This window comes from Chamaea fasciata, unplaced genomic scaffold (genome assembly GCF_029207755.1).
Source record: "Chamaea fasciata isolate MVZ Bird 193981 ecotype frontalis unplaced genomic scaffold, bChaFas1.0.hap1 SCAF_22, whole genome shotgun sequence".
NCBI lineage: Eukaryota > Metazoa > Chordata > Aves > Passeriformes > Sylviidae > Chamaea > Chamaea fasciata.
Window position 1 is genome coordinate 7,539,258 of NW_027094107.1, and position 13,212 is coordinate 7,552,469.

The 13,212-nt window shown below is 41.3% G+C and overlaps 1 protein-coding gene across 3 annotated transcripts in view; it reads left to right on the top strand.

Annotated features, from left to right (window-relative positions):
• CHRDL1 (chordin like 1) overlaps positions 1-12,985 on the top strand; it is a 30,006-nt gene extending 17,021 nt beyond the window's left edge. The window contains exons 5-12 of one of the 3 annotated variants that reach the window (XM_066202594.1): positions 267-409; positions 1,161-1,254; positions 1,716-1,783; positions 2,471-2,645; positions 5,909-6,103; positions 7,760-7,927; positions 9,043-9,132; positions 10,377-12,985. In XM_066202594.1, the coding sequence (XP_066058691.1) occupies positions 267-409; positions 1,161-1,254; positions 1,716-1,783; positions 2,471-2,645; positions 5,909-6,103; positions 7,760-7,927; positions 9,043-9,132; positions 10,377-10,507 (1,064 nt within the window). In that variant the 3' untranslated portion in view covers positions 10,508-12,985. Of the gene's footprint in view, positions 1-263; positions 410-1,160; positions 1,255-1,715; positions 1,784-2,470; positions 2,646-5,908; positions 6,104-7,759; positions 7,928-9,042; positions 9,133-10,376 lie in introns of all 3 variants that reach the window. The other 2 variants (XM_066202593.1, XM_066202595.1) reach the window with 2 other exon arrangements.
• Positions 12,986-13,212: the final 227 nt, after the last annotated feature.

Below are 13,212 nucleotides of genomic sequence, written 5' to 3' on the forward strand. Positions count from 1 at the left end.
CTGCAGCCTGAGAAGGGCCATTAGTGCTGGCACTGCAGCTGGCCATCAGCATCCCAGGATTAACTGGGACAGTCACCTCGAAGTGTGATTTTACCAAAGTTCAGCAAGATAGTAGCATACCACTTGTACTTCCCAGCATGACGAAACTTGTCCTTCTATAGGAAAGAGAAATTAGGGAGAAGGGAGACTTTTTCTCCCGTGTTTATGACATTGTGAATTATCAAGAACATTTGCGTGAAATGTTCCTTTCCCCTTGCTTCCAGAAGACTCCCTTTTCTCAGTCAGCAGCAAAATCACCGGGAAATCCTGTGAATACAATGGCACCACCTACCACCATGGAGAAATGTTTGTGGCTGAGGGGCTTTTCCAAAACAGGCAAGCAAACCAGTGTGCCCAGTGCAGCTGCTCAGTAAGTAACATGACTTGACAGATCCCTGCTCTGTGTATGCTCCAGTTCTCCTTTCTAGAAGATGTGACATTGAAATATAAGCAATGCATAGCAAAGGCTGGGAATTGAGAATTAATGCTGAAACTCAGGAGAGTGCTCTGAGCTAGTGTGCAGTGCCTGGTAAATAAATGCCAGATGATCTCTTAAACACAGTGCACAATGCCTTCCCTGCATCTGCTGTAACTGAGCTTACGGTGCAGAGGCAGCAGGTGAAATATTGCTGCTTGGCATATATAGAATATTTCCCTTCAACCTAAATGGAAACTAGAGCACTAAACCAATGACTGATTTCATTCAGACTGAGCTGATAAGTAAAGAGCCCCAAGGCTGGGATGGGACAGCTCTGAACTGGCACTGGGCCACAGAGCCATTCCTGAGATGTCACAATTCAAATCCAGTATATTTGAGCAGTCACCCAGTGACTCTTCAGAGCCAGTGTCTGAACTAAAACATCCCTCTCAATCCAACCAGCTCTTCACTATCAACTGTTGGCAGCTCTCTACTTCCTCTCATAAAATCATCAACATATTCTTCATGAGCTAAGAATTTCATCGGCCAAGTACTGAACAGACAATTCTTATCTAATATTCTGCTTTTGCATAGAGTTGGCATTTATGTAAACACAGATTTAAGCATGTCCATAAAGAAATGAATATACAGTACCAGACAATCGATGACTCCTCCTATATTCCCTTTTGTGTTTTACTGGCAGGAAGGAAATGTGTACTGTGGACTGAAGACTTGTCCCAAATTAACTTGCTCTGTCCCAGTTTCTGTTCCAGAGTCCTGCTGTCCAGTTTGCAGAGGTAAGTTCAAGTTCCATATGAGAGGTGAGATTATGCACCAGATTATGCACCAGAGGCAAACCACTGTCTGCAGTCATCCAGGGCTTTTTTTCATGTATTCTCCTGTCTACTGGTGTTTTTAAAAAATGTAAAAATGATCATTTATCTCATAACCTACCTTGTCCTTTTCAATATGGCAGAAGCTCTTTTATCCCTCCTCTGTGTTTTCTGTGAAATGCAAACCTAAACAGAATATTTGCAAAGATCTAGCACAGCTCATGGGGAGGAAACTGTGAGGCAGTTTCTGCACCCTGCATGGCCAAGTATATTACTATCAAAATGTGCTGATTCTCATATTCATTCCTCTGCTACTGACTAGACCCTAACACAGCTGTAAAGCCAGGTGAGACTTTTCCCCTCTGTATCTCCCAAGGTGTTGCAGAGTTACTCCTCTAATGGATCCTGTTCTCCCTCATGTACAGGAGATGGAGAATTATCTTGGGAACACTCTGATGGAGACATCTTCAGGCAGCCAGCCAACAGGGAAGCTGTAAGTGGCACCTACAGTTTAAAGCTGCTTTCTTGCTGTGCTGTGCATGGCAGTGCATTGGGGAAAAAAGAGAAAAGGATGATAATGGGTCTGAAGACCTCCTGCCTCATCCTGGCTTCTGTGAATCTAGCCCAAAATAGGTTTCTTTCACTCAGCCTGAATTCATGAATAATGCTGAATTAGAGCAGGAGCTCCTGAAGTGTCTGGATTTGGTTTTTTTCTGCATGTGCTCTGTAAGAATAAAATTTGACAGTATGTGTTTGCTATGCAAGAATTGCTTTTAAATAATGATGGCAAATACTTGATTCCCAGTTCACATACACACGTATATTTGCTATAGGACTTCGCTGTCTTTGGTGATAAAAGTATCCATTAACAACTTACTGCTCAAGAGATGATTTTTATAACAGCATTTGGAGAGAATCTGAGGGCTTTTAGGTGCACTGCTAAATACATGAACCAGCAGATGTTTGGGTGAGTGGGAAGAATCATGTCTATAAAATAAGGGATGTAATATGAAACCTTCAGGTTCATGGGCATTTTGGAAAATGATTCTCTGAAAAGAAGCAGTGTTTCTGCTCTAGAAAACAAGCTGTGCACTACTACACCTACTTTTAGCCCAGCATAAAACCCTTGTTCACTGGAATGAGACATTTCCTCTCCTGCTTTCTCTCTGTCTCCAAACAGAGACACTCCTACCATCGCTCCCACTATGAGCTGTCCCCTAGCTCTGCCAGGCAGGTGGTGAACATCCCACGATTCCCCAGTGCCAGGAGTAACCGTGGAGTGCTCCCAGACCCCCAGCAGGCCTCGGGAACCATCGTACAAATCGTCATCAACAACAAGCACAAGCACGGCCGAGGTAAAGACAAGCACTTCTCACAGAATTGCTCCGGGTCAGGAAACACCTAGAGCTCAGAAAGACCTCTCAAAATATACAGCAGAGTCTTGGAACTTCACACTGGTATTGAGAAATCCAGTGCTAATCAGGGAGGCAAAAGCAATAAGCTATTGAGGAAATGAAATTCCTTCTTGACTGAGATCCGTTCTGCCTATGTGTACAACAATGCATTTCACCCTGCAAAAGCAGTGATGCTCTCTGAGTTGCTTTGTGGGATTGTGCCTCGTAACACTATAACCCACAGCTCATGTGGTGGCTGCCAGGGAATTGAGTGCTTTGTGCCACAAAGGACACCACAATGCCTTTAGATTCACCAACCTGTTCCCACAGTGCCTTGTCCTGGAGGAAACTGTAGTTATTTCCTTAACACTCTCTCCTATTTTGTAACTTTTATAGCTGTTAACAGTTTATATTTCAAGTGCCCTGCAAATCTCACACCATAAAGCTTTGCCACAGTATCAGGAGGTTTTCTGCCTCTGAGACTTAGCAAATTATCCTCATGAATGACAGTCTCATGTCCTCCCCCACCTTAAACAAGTTTCCTGAGACAGTGGGATACAAGGGATGACCTTCCTCCCCTGTGACCATCACAAGAGGCGGAGTAGACAATTAGCCTGCACTGGATGCCTGAGCTGTAGAAAGGCAAATTTAACCAACGTAATGAATCTCACTCTAAGAATCCTTCAGTGCCTTCTGCTAATAGAATACAGGACGTGCCACATTTTGAGGACAACAGAATTTTAAGCCCATGTGGCAAACCGTATCCAAGTCATATTCCTCATGCATTACAGGAAGGACAAAATTAAAGGGAAAATATCAGTTCACCAGTTAGTGGGACAGCAGGTTTTGTACAGTAAGAAGGGCGGGATGCTCAGTTGCCACAGGGGGTGCACCTCAGTGAACAGAGGTCTGCAGGAACAGGCCTGGGAAGTTTTAAAAGAAATAGCTGTAAAAACACATGCTCAGAAGAGCATCTGTCCACAAATACCAGTCAGCATACACTTAGAAACTACCCACAAAGAGTTAAAATCCCTTGTATGAGGGCCAACTAATCTTTTAAGGTATTAACTAACAGAAGGAATGTTGGCTATAGGATCTTTATTATCCACCTGAACAAGCATGAAAAAGCATTCAGATCATGCCAGTGTTTTATGGTGGATGTAGGAGCAGGAATCTCCAGGCAGTGCAATGTCTTTGACATGTAATTCACACATGAAGACATCATCAAAGCACTTTCTAACTGACTTGTTCCAGCAAATAAAGGGCACGGAGAGGAACAGCAGATTCCTGGATGCACTGTAACTTCAGACACTCGCTGCCTGGGGAGTGTCTGAGAGATCCCCATGATGGAAACAGGAATGCTGACCATGTGTTTTCTTTTGTTCCTGTGCAATTAACAAGTGTTTTATTAATTAATGCACATTAATATCCCTTGAGACACATTTCAGCAAGTTAAAAAGTAAACACACAACAACTCTCCTGACATGCAAATACTGTGTGGTTGTGTGGATACAGATTTATCATTCTGGGCAGGAAGAGCACTAAAAACATAACTAAAAGTTATTTGCCAGTATTTGGCTTCTACCAGAGGCTTCATCTGCTATCTCAGAGTATTTATTTAATTGTTCTGTGTCAAACAACCCTTAAAAGACAGAGAGTATATATCCATACAATGTCATGAATTATCCCTTCCCCTGTCAGGGAGAACTCAGGAAGTATTTATGTCCATAAAGGATCTGGAGAACTCTGGCTGGGGGAAAAGAAGTCCACGTAAGCACACAATTAGTAATAAAATGCTATTTAAGCATGTAAGAAACCTGCTGAGCAGCTGAGTACTTACCAGTTTCTTCATTTATAGTTTTTTCTCCCATGTCCTTGGTATACAGATAAAACTTCCCTTTTATTTGGGAAACAAAACTGTTTCCTACCTCTAAAAAAAACCCCTGTCTTAAGAAAGAGTTAAAAAGTAGTAAATTATAAACCAAATGATAGCATAAGCTCACAAAAGACATTGCAAAAAACGCTCCCCATAAATCTCAGTAACTCACTAAAGTATAAACCAGTTGGTTACATCTGTTACCAGTTAGATATAAATTTCAGATTACAGATAAAAATTAAATTGCTTTTGAAAGTTACAGGCAAAATAGGAACATATTTTACAAATAAAAACATTAATAAAAATGATGGCATATTAGAAGAATTGGAAATATTTACAACACATCCCAACTTCACTTTTGTTGCTTTTAGAAATCAGGCAGTGCCCTTTCTTTCACCTTGTTAGGATTAGTTTGCATTTTTCTTTGTGTTTATAAAATATTTAAAAAGAAAGAAGTAGGATTTATAGGACAAATGGAAACATGGTGTAAAGTGATTTAATTCCCATCAACTGCTGGGTGACCCAAAGTGGCTTCTACCAGGCATGGATTTTTCCACTCTCTTTGTGTCAGCTGTATTTCTCTGACTCCCAGGGGCTCTGATGAATAAATATTCTGAAGTTCTTAGAAGCTTTTGGAATAAAATTTCAGTCCCGTATGCATCTTTTCATGTTTTCTTGTGATTCCAAAAGCCAAATGGATATATATACCTATTGACATTCATATTTCCACAAAGGAATTACCCTTCATTTTGCAAGTATTCTGTGGCTTGTTCTGTGTGCTGTGTGGCAGAACTCTTACGTACCAGCAGTGAAAGGCCCAGGTATCATTAATCCATGCACTGACAGCATTGCTCTCACTGCAAGGGCCAGGTTCAGCAAATGGAGCTGTGCAGACGACTCAGTAGCAAATGACATGAAGCTCTCATCTGCCAATTCAATTCAAATGCAACCAAAACCACTGCAGCAGGCTGTGTCCTGTGTGTGGACGGAGAAAACGAGGGGATGGAGGGAGTTTTCTAAGCTGGTTAATGCATAACTGAAATGCATGAACTGGTGGGGAGTTAGTCAGACACTTTGGCTCAGACACCTTCACTGTTTTCCTCAAAACATAATGGACATCAGCATCAGCAGAATTGGCATCGAGGAAAAACTGCTCAGAAAACTCATTTTAAGTAAAGGAACTACAAGTTAAAATTATCAAGCAGAGAAATGGGCCTGAGTTGCTAGCAGATGATGTAAGGAGACATTACTTTAAACAAATGTGCATGAATCAAATGAATATTTATAGATGGGTAGCCAATGAACACACCTTTTCCAGCTGTACTTTTCTTTTTCTTTTCCTCTGTAGTCTGTGTTTCAAATGGCAAAACATACTCACATGGTGAATCTTGGCATCCCAGTCTGCGGGCCTTTGGAATCGTAGAGTGTGTGTTGTGCACCTGCAACATCACCAAACAAGAATGTAAGAAAATTCACTGTCCAGAACAATATCCCTGCAAATACCCTCAGAAAGTAGAAGGAAAATGCTGTAAAGTCTGTCCAGGTAAAACAAAGTTGATCACAGACCACCTTTTTGCTGTGCATGTTGAAGGGCTTGGCTGAAGCCTCCTGGTCACAGGCTCTGATGTGAACAGCAGCAGCTGTGCCACGTCCCAGTGTGTGACACAGGCAGAGCTGCCCGGCCACCTCTCCTCTTGCTGCTGCTCCTCACACAGGGGACGTGCTGCTGGCACATGTCCTGAGCAGTCACTGCCTTTCTCTCTGCTGTTAACATGACTTCCTGATGCTCATTTCCAAAGAGAGTATTACAGAAATGTATACAGAAAGTTCATTGCTGCCAAAAGATTCCCATCCTTCCCCCACCACGGTGCCCACAGAGCCTTTATATCATTTTCTAGCTTGTAAAATCCACGTGGAGAGAACATCATTTCTGCTTTTTAAAATGTACCAGAAGGATTCAAAACTCTGATTGGTGTCAGTTGCATAACTTAATCCTTAAAATAAATACTAACTTATCACAGATTTAGCATCGTGTCTATGCTGCACTAACGATAAAACTTATGTAGACATTACTACAATAAATGCTTGCAGCTAGTGAAAAATCTCCTAAAAGGATGCTGCTGATGGTTTGCCAAATGAAAAGCCATGTTTCATGTAATGCAAAAGGTAAAGGACTGTCCAGTTCCCTTATGTACCATCTGTGAGTTTGTTTGGTGATGCACTGGGCAAGAATGCTCTGAGGAAATGAGCTGCTCAGCCATGTGTAGAAACATTGGTAGAATTCACACTTCCCATCTTCTCCTGCTCGTCTTGCTTACGGGGAAAAAACCACAATGCAGTGGCAGTAGGCAGGCAGGAGGTGTGGATCCAGGTCTTTTGGATACCTTGAAGCAGAGATCCACAGCTTTCACTGGAAGAGCAGCCAACAAAGCCTAGCTAACAGGCTTCAATAGAAAAATTAATGGCGAAAAGGAGGTTACTGCCTTGGTTTTTGAGATCCTATGTGCCCATTTTTAAGAAAGCTGAACCTTCTCCTGCAGTCTGTCTTGTACATGTGGAGATGTATTAATTATTAGGTGTTTCCACAAATGGTGGTCTGAGCCTCTAAGCTGCGTCATCTTTCTTATATTCCTGTCCAACTTTCATTTGGCAAACAGAATAATTTAATTTCTCTTTATGCTCTACACCTTTACCAGGTGGGCAGGAGATAATGTGCTCTGTGGCTGGCTCAGGCTTGCACTGGCCACAGACTGCTGCCAGGCAAAATGCAAACCTCATGGATTCTTTTCCTCAGCAAAACATGAATTCGGGTCTCTTCACTCTAACCAACCACCAATTTTCATTTACTGCTTTTATTTCCCTGAGATTTCTAACATAATTTTACATATGCTTGAAACGTAGACAACAGGTTCACAGCTTGTGAGGCTTTCCCAGACCACATTATTGTACACAGCTCATTTCTTAGGAAACTGGATTATAAACATAAATACTGTCTTGCCACCGTGGACAGGCTAGCAGAAGCTGGCAGAGCAGAACACAGTTAAGTGTCTGTGTTAACAGCTGGAGATGGATTTGTGTGGCCATACAAATGAACACTCAACTTTCAAACTAATCATTCTTGGCTATTGATGCCAGGGAAATTCTGGAGGACTTGATTATAGCTGTAGTATGTGTTCTGTCCTTTTTGGCTTTTAAACAGAAGATGTGCCAAGTCAAACCTTTGACAACAAAGATTACTTCTGTGGGAAAGAGACGTTTCCTGTCTATGAATCCACTTTCACAGAGGAAGGAGAAACCATCAGGAAAATTGCAATAGAGACTGAAAAGCCACCTCAAATAGAAATACATGTGTGGACAATTAGAAAAGGTGAGTTGAGCAAGTTCTTTCTTTAAACGGTGTATTATCTTCCATTAGAATCCCAGGACAGTTTACAGATCCAAGCATTTTGAGATTGCTGTTCCTTTGGCTCTTTAGGGTATCACTACTACAGCCACCTCCAACAAACTCCAATTTTTCTGTACAAAATTCATTACAAACACACAAAGCTGTAGTTCTGCTAACTCCTACCCTTCACTGGGAGCAAAAGCACCGTGCCAAACAGGTTTTCAGTATTACTGTGTGTAATTTAGTGCAATAAATGGGTAGTAGGGTTTGAACCAAGTGCCTGGAGAGCCTTGTTTGGGATGGACCAAAAAGCTTTGCATTGAAATCGGTCTGCCCTGTCTGCCCTAGTGATGACACACCCATGATGGTAGATAGAGAATATGGGCAAAAATTCTGTTAAGGATGGAAACAGTATATTTTACTAAACTAACTGGTAAAATTAGAACAAAATAGAGAAGCATTCAGAAGCCCAAAGCAAACTGTGAACTTTCAGTGTAATGAAAATTATCTCCAGCCTCATAAAAATCGTTTCTGTCTGCTTTAAGCAAAAAGCATATGATCCCATAGGAAACCCTCACATAGTGCACCCTTTTGCATGGAAATGAGACATCTCTAAATGCTTTAAAGGAGAAAGCCAAGGCCAAAGTGAGAGCAGAAAACAAATCACAGAGCATTGGATGGTTCACAACCACCCTGTGTGTTAAAAAGCCACAAAGCCTAATAGTGATTTGACAGTCCTGTTGGCTGCTGGCTCAAAATGGTATCTGACTGCAGAATTATGCTGTTTTTCTCCAAGACACTGGGACTTTTGGCTCCTATTGTAATGTAACATTTACTCACAATAAGGAGTGTTACGAGTCTTAAAATTTCCAGTATTTTGGGAAAGAATTGGCTAATTCTCACACCCCTCACAAACTCACTGCAATCCCAGTTTCACAGGAGGATTTACAGAGGAACAGACAAAAAACCCAGGGGGACGGAGAAACAGAAGTTAAAAGAGAATAGACTGAAAATTTTACGAAAAGGCAGGACAGCACTCCAGGTTTAGAACAATGGCACATTTCCAGTAACATGCACTTCTCATTTCTTCGCTGAAGGGATTCTGCGTCACTTCTATGTTGAAAAATTGTCCAAGAGAGAATTTGAAGGACTTCCTTACTTCAAGCTGATAACAAGGACAACCCTTAGTAAGTAAAAGTCTGACTTTTTGAGGTTTCTACTCTCCATATAATCATAGCCATGAAAAACATTCTCTGTTACTCAGCCCAGTCAAAGGGGTGTACTGAATTTTCCTCTGGTATATGATCACAATATTTGATAAGTTTAGATTTGAGTAATCAAAATACAGCAATTTAAAATATAGATACGTATGACAGTAGTTCATGTGCATGCTGTCTCAGTCTCTGTGTTTTGATAAAGTACAATATAGGATCTTTTCTGCCCATGCTAGCATAAGTCTGAAATATGACTAATGTCAGCACAGCTGCAGAATTTGGATTTATTTATGTAACATGTCAAGTTACCCCAGTGTTTTCAAAAGCAATTTAGAAGGGAAAAATTCAGATATTTTTAAAGGGGTTCTACATACGCTTATGTTGTATTTGAAAGATTACTTTCCTATGTTCTTAACAGCATCTTCATTATTAAAATGTGTTTTATGAAAGGACATGTACTTCTTTTATCACTCTTGATTCAATTGGTTTTTGTATTTCATCCAGTTTGGGATTGTGGCACTCGTTAACAATTATTAATTCAGCTAATTTGCTAACTGAGTTAAGATGTAGATATTTTTAATTCCTAGTTCTTTTGCATTACAACTTGTACTTTTCTCTATTTTTTTTTCTAGTTAAAAAGTCTTTTTTCCAGAAATAAAATATTCCTAATTGTTACAGACCTATTGAGATACAGATGTGTTTTCATATAAAAAATTCCCAAATTCTTTGCTGTCAATAAGCTTGTCGTTGTTATCTGTAATGTAGTGTTCTGGTTACCGGGACAGCATGTATTTCTATTAACATTGTCATAAATGTGCAGAAATATTAATTTCCATCGCACATTGTATTACACACAGGTAAGAGGAGTTCACAGCACATGAAACATTTAGCTGTGTTGCTTCCCAACTTTTAAATGCTTTGGTTTACCAGGGTGTCCAGTGTCATAAAATGGTTGGATAAATAGAGCCAACTTACAGGACTGCTTGATTAAAGAACATAGTAATATTCTGATCCATATTTCTTTTCTTAACAAAGTCATTTTGCATGGAATATGTTACATGGTTGTAAGATGCTTTGAATATTTTCCATGGGAGGATTGGACATTCCCTCTTTGACCATTGTGAATCAGTTGGTTTGCAGAGTTCTTGTAAATGTCTTCAAAGTCCCTGTGCCCTTTTCTAAGTCAATATCTGTCTCCTTTGTGTTTTTGTTTTCAGGCCAGTGGAAAATATTTAGCGAGGGAGAAGCTCAGATCAGCCAAATGTGTGAAAGCAGAGTGTGCAGGACTGAGCTCGAGGATTTGGTAAAGGTTTTGTACCTTGAAAAACCTGAAAAGGGTCACTGTTAAGGGAGACAGCATTGGAGGGAAAAACACAAGAAAACTTATGAAAACTTGGATCTGCAGCTGGACTGCAGGCTTATTTTGCTTAAGTCAACAGTTGCCCTAAACCCCAAAACTATAATGCAGTAATTATTCACATCATGCACAGCAAATTTGCTGCTTTATGTGTAGTGGTCTGTGTCAACTGCTCAAATATCTCCTCCAAAAGACTACAAGGCTCTGTGTTCCTGTGGGGGAAGGAGGAAAGACTGTGCTTTCCTAGAGCTGCATTTCTTTACAAGTAAAGAAGAGAAAACAGAGCATTTTTGCAATTATTATTTGGCAAGTCATTCAAACTAATGAAAAGAAGGACACCTAATAAATGTGCAGGAGCTGTGGTGAGCATTATGTCCTGTCCTGAATTGATACCATTTCTGGTGTTAAAATGACTCACGGATTTCTCGTAGTAGTGGAGGAAAAATACAAGTGATACAATACTCATGTTGGAGACATAAAAAGCAGATTTAAACTACCAGACTCCTTAGCAGCCTGCCTTTGGGATGATGTCTTCTAGCTGAGCAAACAAAGCCCATAAACTGAACAGCAGGTGTTAGTGGCAATCACTGTATTTTTGTAGCAATTGGAGCAAATGTTCACTTTTAAGTGGTTTTCGCTGTTTCCTCCACCCACTTCTCTAAGAGTGTTAGCTCCCTATCATAACCCTAATAACTTCATTCTTCTGGGCCCTATTTACACACGCCCTTGGCTGGTAAACCGCCTTCTAAAGTGACGTGGCAGAAGGTGCTGAAGCACTTGCAGTATTTTCAAAACACCTCAAGCATTAAAACTCACGATTAATAATGCCTTAAAAGTTGTGACAGAACTTAATTTATTTGTTCTGATTTGTTGCAAACATGATCTGCATTTTTGTGAAACAATTCTCGTGTTTCAAGGACGGCTCCCTCCCATGACAAGCACCAAACAGCTATGGGCTTGTAGAGCACAACAAGCTTGTTGTGAGAACTTTTATCTTGGGGAAAAAAAACTCAAATCTGAGAGATTCTGTTAAATTTAGTATAGCATGTCTACAGTGTGTTTAAGAGGTGAATTTCATCTGCAGGGTAATTGTAACAATCTCAAAACTGTTCTCACCAAAATCCTGCACTTCCCCGTGGCTGCAATGTTGGATTAAATCCCAAGATGCAAGCGACTCTGCCTGCTTTTCCTCCCGTTTTCTGCTCCACAAGCAGACAGCAATAGCGCTGTTTAAACACATGCTAGGAAACAAAGCTTTATGGAAATGGCCTGAGCCAGGGGCTGGGGCTTCACAGGGAGTGAAATCAACAGTGACAGCAAGGATTTGGAGGTTTGTCATTCTGCCAGTGACAGCACTCAAGGGTGTCCACATTCCTAAGGGGATGAAGTTGTGGGAGAGGTTGGAACTGAATGCCAAAAGCCTTTTCAGGCAGAGCTTCACCATGGTAAGGGATCCTTGGCTTGGGCAGCAGAGCCTGGCAGTGTCCATCAGCAATGCAGCCCCAGCACCGGGCTTCCCCATGGCACCCAGGGCCAGGCTGTGCTGCCTGAGCCTCGGGAAGGGGGGGGATGCTGCAGAGATTCTCAACAAACAGGAGCAAGGGAGAAGAACAGACAGGAAGGTGAGGGAAAGGCTGAAGGGAATTAGGAGAAAACATACAGGGTGATCTCAGACCAGCCTGCTGTCCCTAGGCCTGGACAGAGAGCAGGGAAGATTTGGGCATCAGGCCATTTGAAAGTGCAGCAAGTTGAAATGCAGGAACAGCTGGCTAAGAGAAATCCTCTGTCACTGTTCATTAAAAGGAGAATTAAGTGAACTGTCCTGCCACCTTTCCAGGGGACTGCAGCTTCCATGAGTCCTGTCCTGGTGTTGGGAAGGGGTGTAGCTTATCTAAACAAAGGCACTAAGACCTCACTGCACCAGAGCTGCAGTGTAACTGTAGAAGCAGCAGTTTGGCATGAGAAGCACTGATTGCACATGGCATCTACTGGGTTGAAATGTGCTGCAGGACTGTAAAATTTTATTATAAATCTTTAGGAAGAAGTTCTGAGGAACTGTAGTGTTCTGGTGAGAAGACCAGCCGTTTATTTCTCACCTAACAGGCATTGTCTGTTCGTAGCAGTAGCTGGTGAAAAAAGACTGAGTGGAAAGTGTACAGTGTTTGTAATTTTTTTTACGAGGAAAGCAACCTGCTTTTTGTATTTGTGACAGGACTGGTGGAATCCAGATTGTGTATTTATTTTATAATAAACACTTCTTAAGAAAAGCAGAAAACCAATCATAAGCAAGATTTAGTGAAATGCAGTGTTGCGTTTTTCTGGTTTCTGGTCACTAAAGACAACAAAATACACAGTGTCATGTTTTGCATTCTATTCATGAGATGTATGTCTGTTACGGTACTTATTTATGTACTTGTATCACTTTGACCTGGTTTGATAAATTAATAAACTCTGAAGTTGATAATAAAATGAGCTGGTTTGCATAGAGTGCTGTTTGGTCACGATGTTTGGGGTCAGCTCCCTGTTTGCAGTCCTGCTGCTGCCACCTCAGAGGGAGTTTGAGTCCATGTGCCCAGCTGGCTGCAGTGCATCAACTGCCTGCTCTGAAATCAATACTGAGATATGGAAGAGTCAGACTGGAAAATACCCCGTTTAATTCAGCTTTCACCTACCCAGCAAGATTCATTTTGAAGATC